The following is an 18,020-nucleotide window of genomic DNA, read 5'->3' as shown; positions in this document are numbered from 1 at the left end:
CCCACCCTCGTAACCATCAAAGAATGTTTTCTTCTGTGTTTAAACCTTTTCTTGAGTTCTTATAATAGTGGTCTTATACAATATTTGTCCTTTTGCGACTAAGTTCACTCAGCACAATACCTTCCAGATTCCTCCATGTTATGTTTCAGGGAGTCATCGTTGTTCTTTATCATTGCATACAGTTCCACCGTGTGAATATACCATAATTTATCTATTCGACCACTGATGGGCACCTAGGTTGTTTCCATCTTTTTGCTATTGTGAACAATATTGCAATAAATATGGATGTGCATATATTTATTTGTGTGATGGCTCTTAATTCTCTAGGATATATTCCAAACAGTGGGATTGCCAGATCATACGGTACTTTTATTTCTAGCTTTTTAAGGAAGTGCCAAATCGATTTCCAAAGAGGTTGTACCACCTTATATTCCCACCAACAGTGTGTAAGTGTTCCGGTCTCTCCACAACCTCTCCAACATTTATTATTTTGTGTTTTTTGGATTAATGCTAGCCTTGTTGGCATGAGATGGTATCTCACTGTAGTTTTGATTTGCATTTCTCTAATGGCTAACGATCCTGAGCATTTCCTCATGTGTCTGTTAGCCACCTGAATGTCTTCTTTGGCGAAGCGCCTGTTCACATCCTTCGCCCATTTTTTAACTGAGCTGTTTGTCTTTTTGTTGTTGAGGTTTTGCAGTATCTTGTAGATTTTAGAGATTAGACGCTGATCGGATTTGTCATAGCCAAAATTTTTTTCCCAGTCTGTAGGTTATCTTTTGACTCTTTTGGTGAAGTCTTTTGACGAGCCTCAGTGTTTGAGTTTTAGGAGCTCCCTGTTATCTAGTTTCTCTTCTGGTGTTTGTGCACTGGTACTTATGGTTCGTATTGTGTTTATGCCATGTATTAGGGCTCCCAGCATTGTCCCTATTTTTTCTTCCATGATCTTTATCATTTTCAATTTGATATTTAGGTCTTTGATCCACTTTGAGTTCATTTTTGTGCACGGTGTGAGATATGAGTCTTGTTTCAGTTTTTTGCAGATGGATGGATATCCAGTTATGCCAGCACCATTTGTTAAAGAGACTGTCTTTTCCCAATTAACGGACTTTGGGCCTTTGTCAAATATTAGCTGCTCACAGGTGGATGAATTTACGTCTGGATTCTCAATTCTGTCCCATTGGTCAATGCATCTGTTGTACCAGTACCACGCTGTTTTGACTACCGAGGCAGTATAACAGGTTCTAAATTCAGGTAGTCTGAGGCCTCCCACTTTGCTCTTCTTCTTTAGTAATGCTTTACTTATTTGGGGACTCTTCCCTTTCCATATGAAGTTGGTGATTTGTTTCTCCATCTCATTAAAAACTGCCGTTGGAATTTGGATCGGGAGTGCACTGTATCTGTAGATTGCTTTAGGTAGAACTGACATTTTCAACGTTGAGTCTTCCTATCCATGAGCAAGGTATGTTTTTCCACTTACGTAGGTCTCTTGGTTTCTTGCAGTAGTCTCTTGTAGTTTTCATTGTACAGGTCTTTTATGTCTCTGGTTAGATTTATTTATAAGTGTTTTATCTTCTTGGGGATTATTGTAAATGGTTATCGATCTGGTAATTTCCTCCTGGAAGTTCTATTTGTTGGGTGTAGAGGAATCCAACTGGTTTTTGTATGTTTATCTTGTATCCCGATACTTTGCTGAAATCTTCTATTAGTTCCAGTAGTTTTCTTGAAGATTCTTTGGGGTTTTCTGTGTATATCATATCATCTGCAAATAGAGATACTTTGACTTCTTCCTTACCAATCTGGAAGCCCTTTATTTCCTTTTCTAGCCTAACTGCTCTGACTAGGACCTCCAGCACAATGTTGAATAAGAGTGGTGATAAAGGGCATCCTTGTCTGGTTCCCATTCTCAAGGGGAATGCTTTCAAAGTCTCTCCATTTAGGATGATGTTGGCTGTTGGCTTTGCGTAAATACCCTAATTATGTTGAGGAATTTCCCTTCTATTCCTATTTTGCTGAGAGTTTTTATCATGAATGCGTGTTGGACTTTCTCAAATGCCTTTTCTGTATCAATTGATAAGATCATGTGGTTCTTGTCTTTTGTTTTATTAATGTGATGGATTACATTGATTGTTTTTCTAATGTTGAACCATCCCTGTATACCTGGTATAAATCCCACTTGATCATGGTGAATTTTTTTTTTGGTATGTTGTTAAATTCTATTGGCTAGAATTTTGTTGAGGATTTTTGCATCAATGTTCATGAGGGATGTTGGGGTATAATTTTCTTTTTTTCTGGTATCTTCACCTGGTTTTGTTATCAGGGTTATGCTGGCCACATAGAATGAGTTTGGGAATATTCCATCCTTTTCTATGCTCTGAAATATCTTTAGTAGTAGAGGTGTTAACTCTTCTTTGAAAGTTTAGTAGAAATCTCTAGTGCAACTGTCCGGGCCAGGGCGTTTTTTTTTTGTTGGGAGTTTTTAAATTACCTTTTCAATCCCTTCTTTTGTTATGGGTTTATTTAGTTGTTCTACCTCTGATTGTGTTAAATTAAGTAGGTAGTGTGTTTCTAGAAATTTGTCCATTTCCTCTAGGTTTTCAAATTTGTTAGAGTACAATTTTTCACAGTATTCTGTTATGATTCTTTTAATTTCAGATAGGTCCGTTGTGATACCACACATCTTGTTTCGATATGTTACTGGCTTTCTCTCCTGTTTTTCTTTTGTCAGCTTGGCCAATGGTTTATCGATTTTGTTGATCTTTTCAAAGAACCAGCTTTTGGTCTTGTTAACTCTTTTCAGTTGTTTTTCTATTCTCCATTACATTTAATTCTGCCCTAATTTTTATTATTTCATTTCTTCTGGAGCCCGAGTGCTTGTTTTGCTGCTCTCTTTCTACTTGTTCCAGTTGTAGGGTTAATGTTTTGATTTTGGCTCTTTCTTCTTTGTGGATATGTGCATTTATTGCTATAAACTGACCTCTGAGCACTGCTTTTGCTATGTCCCAAAGGTTTTGGTAGGATGCGTTTCATTCCCGTTTGATTCTAGGAATTTCTTTATTCCATCTTTAATTTCTTCTATAATCCAGTAGTTTTTGAGCAGGGTGCTGTTCATTTTCCATCCATTTGATTTTTTTCCTTGCTTTTTCTGTTACTGAGTTCTACTTTTATGGCCAGAAAAGATGCTTTGTAATATTTCGATGCTTTGGATTCTGTGAAGGCTTGCTTTATGGCCTAATAGTGGTCTATTCTGGAAAACGTTCCATGTGCATTGGAAAAAAAAGCATACTGGGTTGCTGTTGGGTGCAGTGTTTAGTATATGTCCATGAGATCAAGTTGATTGAAAGCAGCATTTAGATCTTCCATGTCTTTACTTATCTTCTTTCTGGATGTTCTGTCCTTCACCGAAAGTGGAGTGTTGAAGTCTTCTACTATTACTGTGGCGCTGTCCATCTCTTTCCAATGCTGTTAGAGTTTATGTATTTTGGAGCCCTGCCGTTGGGTGTGTAGTTATTCTAGTTATGTCCTCCTGGTGTACTGATCCTTTAATCATCATATAGTGTCCTTCCTTATCCGTTGTGGTGGATTTTACTTTAGTCAATTTTGTCAGAGATTAATATTGCCACTCCTGCTCTTTTTTGAATGCTGTTTACTTGATATATTTTTTTCCATCTTCTGAGTTTTAGTTTGTGTCTTTAAGTCTAAGGTGTGTCTCTTGTAGGCAGCATATAGGCAGATCACGTTTTTTGATCCAGTCTGCCACTCTGTCTCTTTATTGGTGCATTTAGTCCATTTACATTCAGCGTAACTATTGATATGTATGAGTTTAATGCTGTCATTTTGATGTCTTTTTTGTGTGTTGCTGACAATTTCATTGTTCCATTTAATTTTCTGGCTAAGTCATTTTTCTTTATGTATTTTCACTGCTGTTGATTTTGTATTTGCTGAGTCTTTATATTTTTGTTTTTTATTTTGATGTGTAGCGTTGTTTCCTTTGTGGTTATCTTAATATTTACTCCTATTTTTCTAAATTTAAACCAGTCTATTTCTTTACACTGCCTTGATTTCCTCTCCATATGAAAATCTGTCTACATTTTTTAGTCTGTTTTGTTTTAATGTTGTCATTTTTTACATATTGACATCTCTGTTTCCCAATTTTCAGTGTTTTATTTTTATTTTTATGACTTCTCTATCTGAGTTGATATCTGGTTGCTCTCTAGTCTTGGGTTATTATCTGATGTTACTGATTTTCTAACCGGAAGACTCCTTTTAGTATTTCTTGTAATTTTGGTTTGGTTTTTGCAAAGTCCCTAAACTTCTGTTTATCTGGAAATGCCCTAATTTCGCCATCATATTTGAGAGACAGTTTTGCTGGATATATAATTCTTGGCTGGCAATTTTTTTCCTTCAAGGCTTTATATATGTCATCTCATTGCCTTCTTGCCTGCATGCTTCTGCTGAGTAGTCCGAGCTTATTCTTATCAACTCTCCTTTGTAGATGAGTTTTTGTTTATCCCTAGCCGCTCTTAAAATTCTCTCTTTATCTTTGGTTTTGGTAAGTTTGATTATATGTCTTGGTGACTTTTAGGATCTACCTTATGTGGGGTTTAATAAGCATCTTGGATAAATATCTTCTCATCTTTCATGATATCAGGGAAGTTTTCTGTCAAGACATCTTCAACAATTTTCTCTGTATTTTCTTTTATCACCTCTTTTTTGGCACTCTCAATCACTCGTAGGATATTCCTGCTGATAGAGTCTCACATAATTCTTAAAGTTTCTTCACTGTTTTAAATTCTTTTACCTGATTTTTCTCAAATAGGTTGGTGTCAAGTGTTTTAACTTCAATCTCACTAATTCTGACTTCTACTGCCTCAATTCTGCTCCTATGACTTTCTACTGAGTTGTCTAATTCTGAAATTTTGTTGTTAATTTTCTGGATTTCTGATTGCTGTCTCTCTATGGATTCCTGCAGTCTATTATATTTGTCATTATGCTGTTGAATAACCTTCATAAGTTCCTCTACTGCTTTGTCTGTGTGTTCTTTGGCTTTCTCTGCGTTTTCAAAGATTTCCTTCCTAATGTCTTGAAGAGTTCCGTATATTAATCTTTGGAATTCTGCCTCCAGTAATTCTAAGCAAGTCTCTTCCTCCGGAAAATTTACTGATTCTTTATTTTGCCAGCTTGCTGAAGCCATAGTGGTCTGCCTCTTTACGTGATTTGATATTGGCTGTTGTCTCCGAGCCATCAATAAATTATAATTTATTTATTTTATATTTGGGTACTGTGTCCTAGCTTCTTGTTTTGATACGCCCAAATAGGCTGCTCGTGTGAGCTAGTTCGATTATTGGTGCCTTTGAAGCTCTAACGTCCTGTCACCAGGTGGTTAGGTCTGTTACTAAGTATGTGAGCCCAGGAGTCTGTTAACATTTCTTGTATGGATTCAGCTCAGGCGTCCAGGTAGTCGGTCACCAAGTGTGTGGTGCAGGCTCTCACCTACAGTCCTAGATAGGCATGGGTGATTGGTGTAGGCACAGGTATCTGGCCACAGTAGGGGGTCACATGCTGAGCAAGGCAAGGGGCTGACGGGTGCCCTGAGTGTCTGGAAGGAAAGCGTGCCCGTTTCCTACAGCAAGTAAGTAGGTGAGTTTTGCAGCCAGACTATGAGCAGCCAGTGCTGTTGGCTGTAAGGACTGGGGGGCATCACTTATTCTTGGACCCCTGTTGTGCGTGGCTAGGTGGTGTGGGTGGAGCCACCATTCCTCAGGCCCCTGATGTGCGCAGGGGAGGAACCTGCTTAATGTATCAAATGTCTCAAACCCGCCACTTCAGAGCTGAAACAGATGAAGTTAGACTTCAGATATATTCCCTGTTGTATTGTGGTAATGTGGGCCTATGCTGTTGAAATGGGTCCACACAAGTCTATGCAGAGGTGAAAGGCATTCAAAGTCCGTGGACCTCTTATGCCTGTGCCTAGGCAAAGGACCTGCGCCAACCTGAGTTCCTGGCTTAGGGGAGCCAGTGGCTTATTTTTTTCCCTGTTTGTTACTTTGTTCCCTCTCCAAGGCTGGGAGAATGGCTCAGTGCGCGTGATGGGTCCTACTCCTGGCCCAGGAGACTCAGCAATCGCTGAGCTGGCCTGGGACCCAGTGCAGAACAGGGAGGGGGGAGGTAAATTGGAGAGAGGTTTTTCCCAAATGGGTTTTTTTTTTTTTAAATCCCTGTGGTAGGCCAGATGCAAGTATTTATCTTTAGCCGCACGAGTGCTGCTTTTCACTGGTTCTGGATGGCCGAATAGACTGTCTGCCGCTGGGCCTCTCCCGATGTGGAAAACGCCTCCTGGGCGCCACTGCTCACCTCACTGTGCACAGGAGCTGATCTGGCCTGAAGGGCTCCGGCTCCCATCAGGTCAGGTCTGGCAACTCCTCTCTGCTTCCGAACCGTCTCTACCTCCCCCCACCACTCAGTCTGATTCCTTTGATGTTCAGGGCTCCTAGATTGTCATATACAATTGATTCATTTGTTTTTTCAGGTCTTTGTTGTCAGAGGGACCACAGGAAGCATGTGACTACTCCGCCATCTTGGCCCACCCCCCCTATTTTCTTAATGGTCTCTTTTAATGAGTAAATTTTGATGAAGTCAAATCATTTTTTCTTTTCTGGTAATTGCTTTCTATCACTTAAGAAACAATTACATACCCCAAGTCACAAAGATAGTCTATGTTTTCCTTTAACAGCTTTATGATTTTAGCTTTTTTTAATCTAGGACTGTAATCCATCTTGAATTAACTGTTGGGTATCGAGGTAAAGGTCAAGGTTAATGTTTTTCCACATAGGTACCCAGTATTTTCAGCATGATTCGTTGAAAATACATTCCTTTTCCCCTTGGATTACTTTGACGCCTTTGCTGGAAACCAAGTGACTATGCATGTGAGGGTCTATTTCTGGGGTCTCTATTCTATGCTGTTGATCAGCACAAAAAAAGAGACTAACTCATGAAAAACTTACAAAAACCCTTAACATTGATGGAGACTTTAACTTAAAAAAATACTTTTTTCTGAAAATGAAAATTTCTCTTTTCCTCAGATAGATAACAACTATTTAAGACTTAATTTTTAACAAACATTGAGTAGCACTAATTTTCTAGTTAAGCAGAGATAAGATATATTTGACTTTCAGATTTTATACATACACAATGTTATTGAATTCAAAGGTAATCTGAGCTTTTTCAAGTTTTGAAATAAATTATCCCTAAGGGTGCTTCCTGGCTTCAAGGTCCTACAGTCATCTAGAAGTATTTAAGGATGTAGGAAAAGTATTTTTTTTTTAAATCACAAGTAGCTAGTAACACGGCAGACGTGTTTTCTTGATGATCAAATTACGATTATACTTAGAAGAAACCCCAAAATCCTTACCTTGACTTGCCTATAAAAGCCATATATGATCTGGCTTTCTCCAATCTCATTTCCTACCATTCTTTTTTTGCCATGTTCACACCGGCTTCCCTGCACAAATACTTTACCTTCTCAGGGTGTCTGCAATTTCTGTTCCTGCCTAGTACACTTGTCCCCCAGATTTTTGCATGGTCTGCTCCTTCATGTCTTAAGAGCCTCTTATTGTTACTTCCTCAGAGAGGCCTTCTCTTGACAGCTTGCTCTACTGAAAGTAGTACCCACTGTCATCTTCTACCCTGCAGCTCTCATTCTTTTTTTCTTCCCCAAAGATCTTATTACCTGACAGGAAATATATTTATTTGCTGTCTCTTTTAGAAAATTATAAATTCCACAAAAGCAGAGCTTTTAAGTGATTTGCTCACTAATTGAATGTTGTTGTTGTTAGGTGTCATTGAGTCAGTTGCAACTCACAGTGACCCTACAGGATGGGGTAGAACTGCCCATATGGTTTCCAAGGAGCGGCTGGTGGATTTCAACTGCTGACCTTTTGGTTAGCAGCCAAGCTTTTATCCACTATGCCACCAGGGCTCCTGGTAAATATTAAGAACTAAATAAATATTTGTTGAATGATGAATGAACAAATCAACATTAGGTGACTTCAAGAATAAAAGTTTTGTGACTTACCAATATACTGATTTTGCATAAAACTCAATATTATCGGAAAAATCTCCAATCTCATCTTTGGCAATGCTCTCTAACCAATCTACCACCAGCTAGGAAAGAAAAAAAAAAAGTTTCTGTTTTCAGAAATATCAAGCAACGATTTTTCTAACTACTATTTTAATTTCTTAAAATAATATATATTATAAGAGAATAAGCTTTTTCTTAGGAATGGAATAGTTTTTAAAAGGTTATTCCTGGAAATACTAGCACTGTTATTTTAAAATCACAGGCCAAGATTTTTAATTCCTTTTAATTATTAACTAAAAAGGTGTAATTAAAAAAATTAAGAGAAAGTTTTTAAAGTAACAAAAACTTCGGTTCTATGTATGTCATTTACCTTGTCTCCAAGTTTAATTTAAAAAAATATTTTTAATTCAATTCATACCTGACTTTGTCGGACAAGTGAATCTCTCTGAAATAATGCTTCTACAACTGCCTTTTCACTGGCATTAAGAGCCTGTTTAAAAAAAAAAAAAAATTTTTTTAAGGGAACAAAAGAAGATACTCCAAGAATATCACTTCAAAAGAGAGATAAGAGAATCTGAAATAAGTATATTTAATCAACCATACATGAACATTTTACCACATAGCAAATCTGTATATTCATCTCTGAAAAATATTCATAAATAAATTTCAAACTGTCAGATCAACTGGCAGCTATACCTACCTAATATTATAATTCTTTGACTAAACTTGCAGCTTTAACTTTTACTTTCCCAAAGATGTTATTTTAAGGGAAAAATGAAACACAAAACAAAGGGCTGGATACAGTCATGTTACATATTAAAAAATGAAAATATAAAAACTTTAAATAATCTTTTCCTTCTTTGCGCAGAAGCTCATAGGTGATAAAACCTAAGAACAACCCAAGGCTCTCAAAGATTGACTTTAAAAGACAGCTTGACATAGATACTAGCAAATAGAACTAAACAATATATTAAAAAGATAATATATTCTGATCAAGTATAAGCATAGGTCAAATCTATTTCCATCTTCTTAGTGAGTTAAAGGCAAAAAGCCACATGAACATCTTGATAGATGTCAAAATGTCATTTGATAAAATATCTTTATACACTAGAAACTGAAGGATACTTTGTTAATGAGACTATGTATTTGAAACCTATAGCAAATAATACATTTAACTTGAGGCACTCCCTTTAAAGTCCAGAAGATGAAAGGGAAAAGACTCCTGCTATTATTCAACTTTGCTTTGAAAGTTCTGGCTAATATAATAAAACCAGAAAAAGAACTAAGTAGTAATAAGTATAGAAAAAGAGTCAAAGTCATCACTGTTTTTAGATAATAGGATTACCAACCTAGAAAACCAAAGATAATCAATGGAAAACTATTAAGTGAGATCAGTAATGTGGTCCAATATAAGATAAATAAATATATACAAGATAAACAGTCTTCCTAGATGTGCACAGCACACTGTTGGAATGAAGTAAGTATTTGGGGAATAAATAACCTAAAACATTAAAAAGAAATATACTACCAGTTTTGGTATATTTATGAGAAAAAAATCACCTGTTGGTGGGAGGGCTGCCTTTCTGGAGGACAATTTGTTCCAAAAGGATTAAAATGTAGAAAACCTCTTGACAAAGCAATTCTAGGAGTTTATTAAGGAATAATCAAACAAGCACACAAAGATATAATGTTTAGGCATATTCATCATTGCTTAATTAATTTTAGGACTTAATGTCCTAAAAAAAAAGAAAAATTGGTTTCAGCCTTACAATGAAATACGAACCAGCCGTTAAAAAGGACCAGTTGTAGGTATAAATACAATGACATAAAAAAATGTTTTAGGTGAAAAAGCAGATTAATAAATATATATGGCGGAAACCACTTATTATTAAAAAAAATTTGTTTTCTTCTTTTATTGACTATATATTATACACACACACACACATTAAGTATGAATTACCTTTATAACCAGAAAATATAATTAAACCCCAAAAAGGCATCTGTCTTGATGGTTTTATAGGCCTATTTTATCAAGCCTTCAGAGGGTAATTCCTATCTTCTTCAACCAGAGCACCAAAAAAAAAAAAAAAAAAACGAAAGAAAAAAACTTGCTCAGTGGTCAAGCAAAAGCTTGGCAGTTCGAGTCTACCCAAAGGCATCTCTTTGGCTATGTGAATTTTCACCAAAAAAAAAAAAAAAAAAAAAAAAGATAGAAGACTCTGAACTTGTTCTGAAGAGCTAGCATGACTCTAGACACCAAAAATTGGATGAGGATAATACGCACACCTGGTAAAGTCCAAAGTATAATATTAGGTAATGAAATTTAGTAGCATATTTAGGAATACATCATGACTGAGAGTTTATCCTATTGCAAAATAATCCAACTTTAGGAAATCTATTATTGTGGGTCATTATTAGGCTTGCAGTAATTAATAAATTAAAGCTAAACAACATTTGACCACATTCAATAACTATTCCAACACCTAGCAAGTTAGAAAAAAAGTCCTTAACCCATGTAGTAAAATATCAAATGTAAAGATGAAACGGAAAACCATTCTTATCAAGTCAGAAACAAGACAAAAATGATTGCTATCACTGATGTAATTCAGCATTGTCTGGGTGCTCCTAGTGAAGGCAACAAGGCAAGTAAAAGAAAGAAGAAATATAAAGATTGGAAAGGAGTAAGGGAAAATCACTATTTGCAGATGATGACTGCCTACACAGAAAACCCAACAGAATCAAATGAAAAACCTACTGGAGCCAATAAGAGGGTTCAGAAAGGTGGTCAAATGCAAGCTCTACACATAAATCAACAGTTTTCTACGACAGTAATAACTAATTAGAAAATGCAGTAGAAAAGAGAATCCATTCACAACAGGATTCACATAGGACTTTATAGAGAAGAACACAAAATCTATATACAATATAAAAGCGCTGAGTAAATGGAAAGATACACCATGTTCATTAATGGGAAGATTCAATATGGGAAAGATGTCAATTCTCCCAAAATTAGTTGACAAATTCAATACAACTGAAATAAATATCCCAGTAAGATTTTTTTTTTAAATGGAAATAGTTAAGTTCATCTGGGGGAAAAATATACGAGAATACTCAAAACTGTATTTAAAAAAAATAACAAATCAAAAATTTGAGTTATACTATGACTAAAGTTGTCTAGTACTGGCTTTAAATGAATGAATCAATAAAACACAAAAAATCCATGCATAAATATAACTTGGTATAAGAGGTGCATTACAAATTAGTGAAGAAAGGATAGCCTGTTTGATAAATGGTGTTGGGATAAATGGACACCCATTTCAAAAAAGTTAAATCTCTTGCTTACTTCATGGACAAACTCACTCCAGACGAATTCAAGAGCTTAGTATGTAGAAAATAAAACTTATTTAGGAAATCATATAGGAAAACATTTTTATAATAAGTAGGAAAGGGCCTCCTTAGTAACATATACAATAGTAAATAGTAAAAGATAACATGACAGATGTGACCAGATAAAAATGGAAATGTCTGCTTGACAAAGACCTCTTAAACAAAGTTAAAGGACAACAGACAAAATGGATAATATCTTTAATATATCTAAAAGGAAAGAATTAATAATAAAACAAAAGGAAAACGAGCAAACCATACGAATAGAGAATTCATATTAGAAATACAAACGGGTAAGAATGAAAAAATACTCCACCTCACGAGTGATCAAAGATATGCATAATAAAACAAGAGACACATTTCCCCCAGACTGGCAAAACTCAAGTGACTGATAATATCCCATATCGGAATAAACGTTTTCATACACTGTTAGTGAAAAGTGTAAACTGGTACATTCTATTAGAAAGGCAATATGATAATCTATCAAAAAAAAAAATTTTTTTTTTTTAAATTCTATTGTGCTTTGGGTGAAATTTACAGCTCAAATTAGTTTCTCATTTAAAAATTCATATACAAATTGTTTTGTGACACTGTGTCAGCACTCTCTCCCTTTCTCTTTCCACTCTGGGTTCCCCATGCTTGTTCGTTCAGTTTTCCTGCTCCTTCCTACCTTCTCATATTTGCTCTTGGGCAGGTGTTGCCCATTTGGTCTCATATACTTGACTGAACTAAGAAGCAAGTACCTCACGTGTTATTGTTTGTTTTATAGGTCTGTCTAATCTTTGGCTGAAAGGTGTACTTTGGGAGTAGTTTCAGTTCTGACTTAGCAGGGTGTCTAGGCAATCTACAAATTTTGACCCAGGAGTTTCACTTCTGGAAATTGAAGAAATTCTTGTACGTGAACGTAAAAAAGTATGAAGATGGTCAACAATTACTCTAAAGCAAAGATGAAAGGGTAAGGGGATAGGGAAACCAGGTTACTAAGAGTGAAACACCCAGGATGGAATTAATGAGAATGTTGACCTATTATGAAAAACGTAATTAATGTCACTGAACAATTTATGTAGTGACTGTTAAACAGAAACCTAATTTACTGTGTAAACTTTCACTGAAAATACAAAAAAATATTATTAAAAAAAAAAAGTATGAAGAATGTTCACTGCAGCACTGATTGCTATAGTAAAAATACTGGAGAAAACCTAAGTATGCCCAGCAGAATGTCTGAAAAATTATGGTACATTTATACTCTGGTATACTATGAAAAGACAAGGTAAATCTACATGAACTGACATGAAAAAAAACAAAGAAATACTAATGAATGTGAAAAGAGACTCAGTATAATATACAAATGCAACCATACTATATGTTAAAAAGCCAAACAATTTGTGTGTGTGTGTGTGTGTGTGTACAGATGCACAGAAAAATGTCTTATAGGATTCATACCAGATTGTTAGGCTGAACAGTAGAGGGATAAAAGATTTTACCTTTTACTCTATAAATCAATACTTGATTATTTTATGGGATTGTATCTTCTATTTTTAAAATTTTTTAAATGAAGAGACTTTAGATGGAAGGTTGAAAATTAAATATTATCACTGAAAATCATTTTCTGTAATTTTTAAGCACTAGTAAAGAAAATAATACAAAACTTACAGTAACTGTGAACATATTTTCATCCTCTAATGCAGACTGTATTCTATCCCTGGAAAAAAATAACACAAAATGAAAAAGCTTTATTTCACATGAATGTATGAAAGCATCTTTTAAGCTATATGCATGCACAAATCTGCATTCTATCCAGTGAAAACATGGGTTTCCAATTAACTTAGTTATCACCTTAAATACAGGATACAAATGCCTGCTGATTCTGATATTAACACCTGAACAAACCTGATAGTTGCTAAAAAAAAAAGACACTGCAAAAAGTAATAGTCACTATGGTAAAAAGATGAACTTAGTTCTCCTGTTAATAGATACATCTAACTTATCTTTTTCTTTAAATAATATTTTATTGAGTTTTTGGTGAAAGTTTACACAGCAAGTTAGGTTCCCATTTGACAATTTCCACACAAACTGTTCAGTTACACTGGTTATATTTATCACAACGTGTCAACATTTTGTGTTCAGTTTGTTCCCTTTCCAGTACTCTAGTTTCCCTGCCCCCTTATCTTCTCATCTTTGTTTCTGAGTAATTATTCACCTTTTGGTCTCATACTGATGGTTTTGAAGTAGGGCACTGATCTTACAGGTAATATCCTTTATTTTGTGTGCCACTCTACTGTTTTGCTAAAAGGTGATCTCAGGGGATAGGCGCGGTTCTAGGTTTAAAAAGTGTCTCAGGGCGATAGTCTCAGAAGTCTCTGTTCTCTACTGTTCCAGTTTGTCTGGCTTTTTCTTTTTTTTTAAATATATAAGAATTTGAGTTCTGCTGTGTATTTTTCTCCCATTCTATCCAGGACCAACTATTGTGACCCCCGTCAGAACGGTCAGTGGTGGTAGCCAGGCACCATCTAGTTCTGGTCTCAGTTTAGATGAGGTTGTGGCTTACGGAAACTCATGTCTTCTCTGTGCTTTTGGTTATCGTCTTAGTGTTTTGCTTCTGGCGAGTACAGACCAGTAGTTGTGTCTTAGATGGCCTCTTGCAAGCTTTTAGGACCCCAGACGCTACTCACTTCACTAAGACGCAGATCATCACTTTTGTGAACTATGTTATGCCAACTGACTGAGCTGTCCCATGACACTAAGGTACTAAACCTTGAAACCCAGAAAACCAATGTTGGAAGGTGTTTGATGATGTCTGAGGAGTACTTTTAGTTTACATCTAACTTTTTAATATAACGTTTTCAAGGAGCAAAATCAAAGAGCATTATGATTTTCTTTCAAGATTTTCTCATTAAGACGAGAAACCAACAGAATGAAAGCTGAAACTTTGAGAGAAGGTAAACTTGGTTAACTTCTTTCCAATCTCCTTATCAGCTCTTACTATATTACGTCCACTTTTCTGTTCTTTCTCTTAAGCTATCCTCTCCTAAGTACTGCAGTATTTTTAGCACTTGCTTAAATCTTTCCATTTATAAAAAATTGTGTAAACTTTCACCAAAAACACATTATTTTAAAAAAATTTGTGTATATTTTATATATATGTGTGTGTATATATGTACATATATACGTATACCAATTTTTGTCAACGACTAGTTATATGACCTGATAACCCCCTTCTCCCAAAACCCACCCCTAACAATTAGAAATGATAAGCATCAAAAACAGCAAAACCTATTTCCAAACACAACCCACTCTTTTTTAAACTGTTGTAAAAAAAAAAAAAAAAAAAAGATATCAACACATTTGCAACCCATTCTTAACTATTAAATGAATTTGCCTATTGGTGTGTCACCTTATGTTTATTTTATTTATGAATTCTACACAACTTTACCGATATAACGAAGCCAACAGCCTCCACGTGACCATCTCTTGTTGAAGAAGCCAGAGCATACTGGCTGTTTTTGAAAACTTTTGTAGTCCAGGTGTTGCTCGGCTCACTATTTTACTCAGTATGTTTACCTGAATTAAATACACAAATAAAGAGGTTAATTTTCTGCAACTTTTGAGTCATTAATAACTTTGTATTCTTCAAGTACAGTGTGCTAAAACTATACAATTATAGATTTTTCCTGCCTATCCTTTTTGAATTAATTTAATGTAACATTCCCATTAAAAATGGCCTTCTATTTAATTGTTGTGATATATATACACACCCATATTTCTACCAAAAAAAAGTAAAGCAGCTGCTGATACTGCTTAAGGAGTCCTGGTGGCACAGCAGTTAAACGTTTGGCAGCTAATGAAAATCTCAGTGGTTTGAACCCACAAGGTTCTCCGTGAGAGAAAGATGTGGCAGTCAGCTTCCATGAAGATTATAGCCTACGAAACCCTATGGGGCAGTTCTACTCTGTCCAATAGGGTCGCTATGAGTCAGAATCAATTCGACAGCCGTGGATTTTTCGTTTGGCTGATACTGCCTTTGTACAACCAAACACATCATGGGATTTGTTCTCTTGGTTTGGAAGTTTAGGGTCGTGGTTTTGTGGAACATCCCAGTAAAATGGCCTAATATTTATTTTAGTGCTTCTGTTCTATCTTCTAGTTCAATGTGTAGTGCCTGGAGTCTTAAAAGCTTGAAAGCGGCCATCTAAGTTACAACAATTGGTCTCTATTTGCCTGGAGCAGTAGAGGAATAAGGAGGGTCAGGAGTAGGAGGAGGAACTGGAATGTGAGTCTAATTGCCTCCATGAACAACTGCCTCCTTTAACACACGACCAGAAAAACTGGATGGTGCACAGCTACCATTACTAAATGTTTCGATCAAAGATTCTATAGAAAAATCCTGATCAAAAGGGGGGAAATGTAGAACAGAATTTCAAATTCTCACAGAATTCAGACTTTCTGGAGCCACGGGGGCTAGGTGACTTACCTCCCTGAATCTACTGCCCTGAGGAAATCTTTAAACCTTAAACAGAAAATATCCCCCTGAAGTCATCTTTAAACCAAACAGTTTAGCTTAATTAGAAAAGAATGTCTGCCTGAAGCACTGTGCTCTTTTAAATAATTATCTATATGTGATCAAACTGGCAAAAACAACTCGAAACGTTACATGAGAAGCTTAGGGGGCAGTGAGTTTGTGTTAATGATGGTGAAACAACTTGGAAAAGGCTATCGAGAAAGACTTGAAGAATATAACCAATGTCACTGAATTGTACATGTAGGAATTGTTGAGATGGTGTATGTTTTGTTGTGTATATTTTTACCAATTAAAAAAAAAAAAGGCCTTAATTTTGGGTAAGGTGTGTTTGTGTGAGTGTATATGTAAAAGTTTAACATACTCTAGATTTCAGATTCAACAATAACAGCCATGGGGTGGGTACAGAAGATCAGCTATATCTAACCTATACCTGGCAAAATTATAACATAAACATAGTATCAATGAAAATTATGAACTAGATACCTTAAATTGTTTGAAAAATGTATACCAAGTAACAAATCAAGAAAAATATTTCTACTTTTAATCAAAACTTCACCAAAGTCCCTTGTTCCAAAACTGTGGTTCTAAGCCCCTTTTGGGACTGACATACATATGAAGAATCTAATGAAAGTTACAGACTTTCTCCATAGACACACACACACACAAAATTGTACATTCACTATCAGGAGGCTTAAAGAACCAGGGTAAAGGAAAACTTTCTCAAAGATTATGACTAGTACCTCTTGTCTTATCAAAAGGAATTAAGAAACAGGGTCATTCATTCAGAACATAAAGAATCACCACCACCACCACCAGTTTTCCTACCCTTTAAAAAGTGCTCACCGCCCTGGGGCGATAAGCATCTAAGCATGAAACTTGGAGCGTTTTTCGGGATCCTCTTTGGGTCGCCCTCTTGCTACTAGGGGCCATGGCGTTTGTGGTCCTGCACTTCTGGAACTGCTCTGGGAACCAGGACTCCTACCCCGTGGACTCAGAGAGCTGAGGACTTGCCCCAGTGAGTCAGCTGTGGCCTAGGATACCTCAGGACCACCCCATCCTCACCTGCACACCTCCCAGCACCCTTGCTTTGGGGAAACTGGAAAAGGGAAGATGACTGACAGTGATTCAGGATTCTTCAAGGAGAATGAATAGTGGGAATAGACTCGACCACACCCTGACAGTACATGGAGACTACAAAGACATACTACATAAATGGATGGGTCCTCCACAGACACACCCACAAGGGAGGACACTGACCGACCTACACACACACACACACACACACACTCTCTCTCACACTCTCACACTCTCACACACTCACTCAGACCATACACACCATAATTAATATGGGGTGATGGCTGTAAGCTAAAAACCAAAACCCTTTTGTACATAAAACTCTTTGATTTACTTCTAATTAAAGTCTATTTAAATAATATTTTTAAAACGCGTTCACAGAGTAATGTTACTAGTGTTTAATAAAAGCTTGATCTCTACTCCTCATTATTAAAATTTTAAATTCTTCTCCAATGATTCACTAAGTGATTATTACTGCTATTTTCCTTATTTAATGAAAGTACTGATTTTATAATGGAACAATTCAGAGATCAATTGTTGAAACAATATTAAAAGCATAAAAAATGTTAGCTATTATTATTTTAACTATTCTTGAAGCAATAGTTTTCAAATTGTTCTTCTCAAAGCCCATTTAATTTTATAAGGCAGCAGAATACTTCTGTCCCGATAAATCTTGAATACACCTTCAAACTGTAAACAGCAGAGGTGCTCTGGCTGACCTTCCCTCTTCCCTACCACTCTTGCCCCTGAACTCCTAAGACATCTCCCTTAAACACAGTATGGAAAGTAACAGGCTACTGCTATGTAAAAAGTTAAATGTACTGACATTTGGCCAACGATGGAGTGAAATTAGCTTACCTGACTACCACAAATGTTTTCATACTCTTCTACAAGATCAAAAACTGTAGTTGAAGAGTGCTTCAAAAAAGATTGCAGGAAGTCAGAAAACATACTCATGGATGC

General features: G+C 36.1%; 1 protein-coding gene across 1 annotated transcript in view; it reads right to left on the bottom strand.

Annotated features, from left to right (window-relative positions):
* The window catches only part of NUP107 (nucleoporin 107), a 56,664-nt gene that overhangs the window by 23,332 nt on the left and 15,312 nt on the right, over positions 1–18,020 (bottom strand). The window contains exons 6-10 of the mRNA XM_004386427.2: positions 17,916–18,019; positions 14,898–15,025; positions 13,118–13,166; positions 8,499–8,570; positions 8,075–8,163 (exon numbers count right to left, since the gene is read on the bottom strand). Coding sequence (XP_004386484.2) covers positions 8,075–8,163; positions 8,499–8,570; positions 13,118–13,166; positions 14,898–15,025; positions 17,916–18,019 — 442 coding nt within the window. The remainder of the gene's footprint in view (positions 1–8,074; positions 8,164–8,498; positions 8,571–13,117; positions 13,167–14,897; positions 15,026–17,915; position 18,020) is intronic.

This window comes from Trichechus manatus, unplaced genomic scaffold, assembly GCF_000243295.1.
Source record: "Trichechus manatus latirostris isolate Lorelei unplaced genomic scaffold, TriManLat1.0 scaffold00164, whole genome shotgun sequence".
NCBI lineage: Eukaryota > Metazoa > Chordata > Mammalia > Sirenia > Trichechidae > Trichechus > Trichechus manatus.
This window is presented reverse-complemented; position numbering and strand designations above follow the sequence as displayed.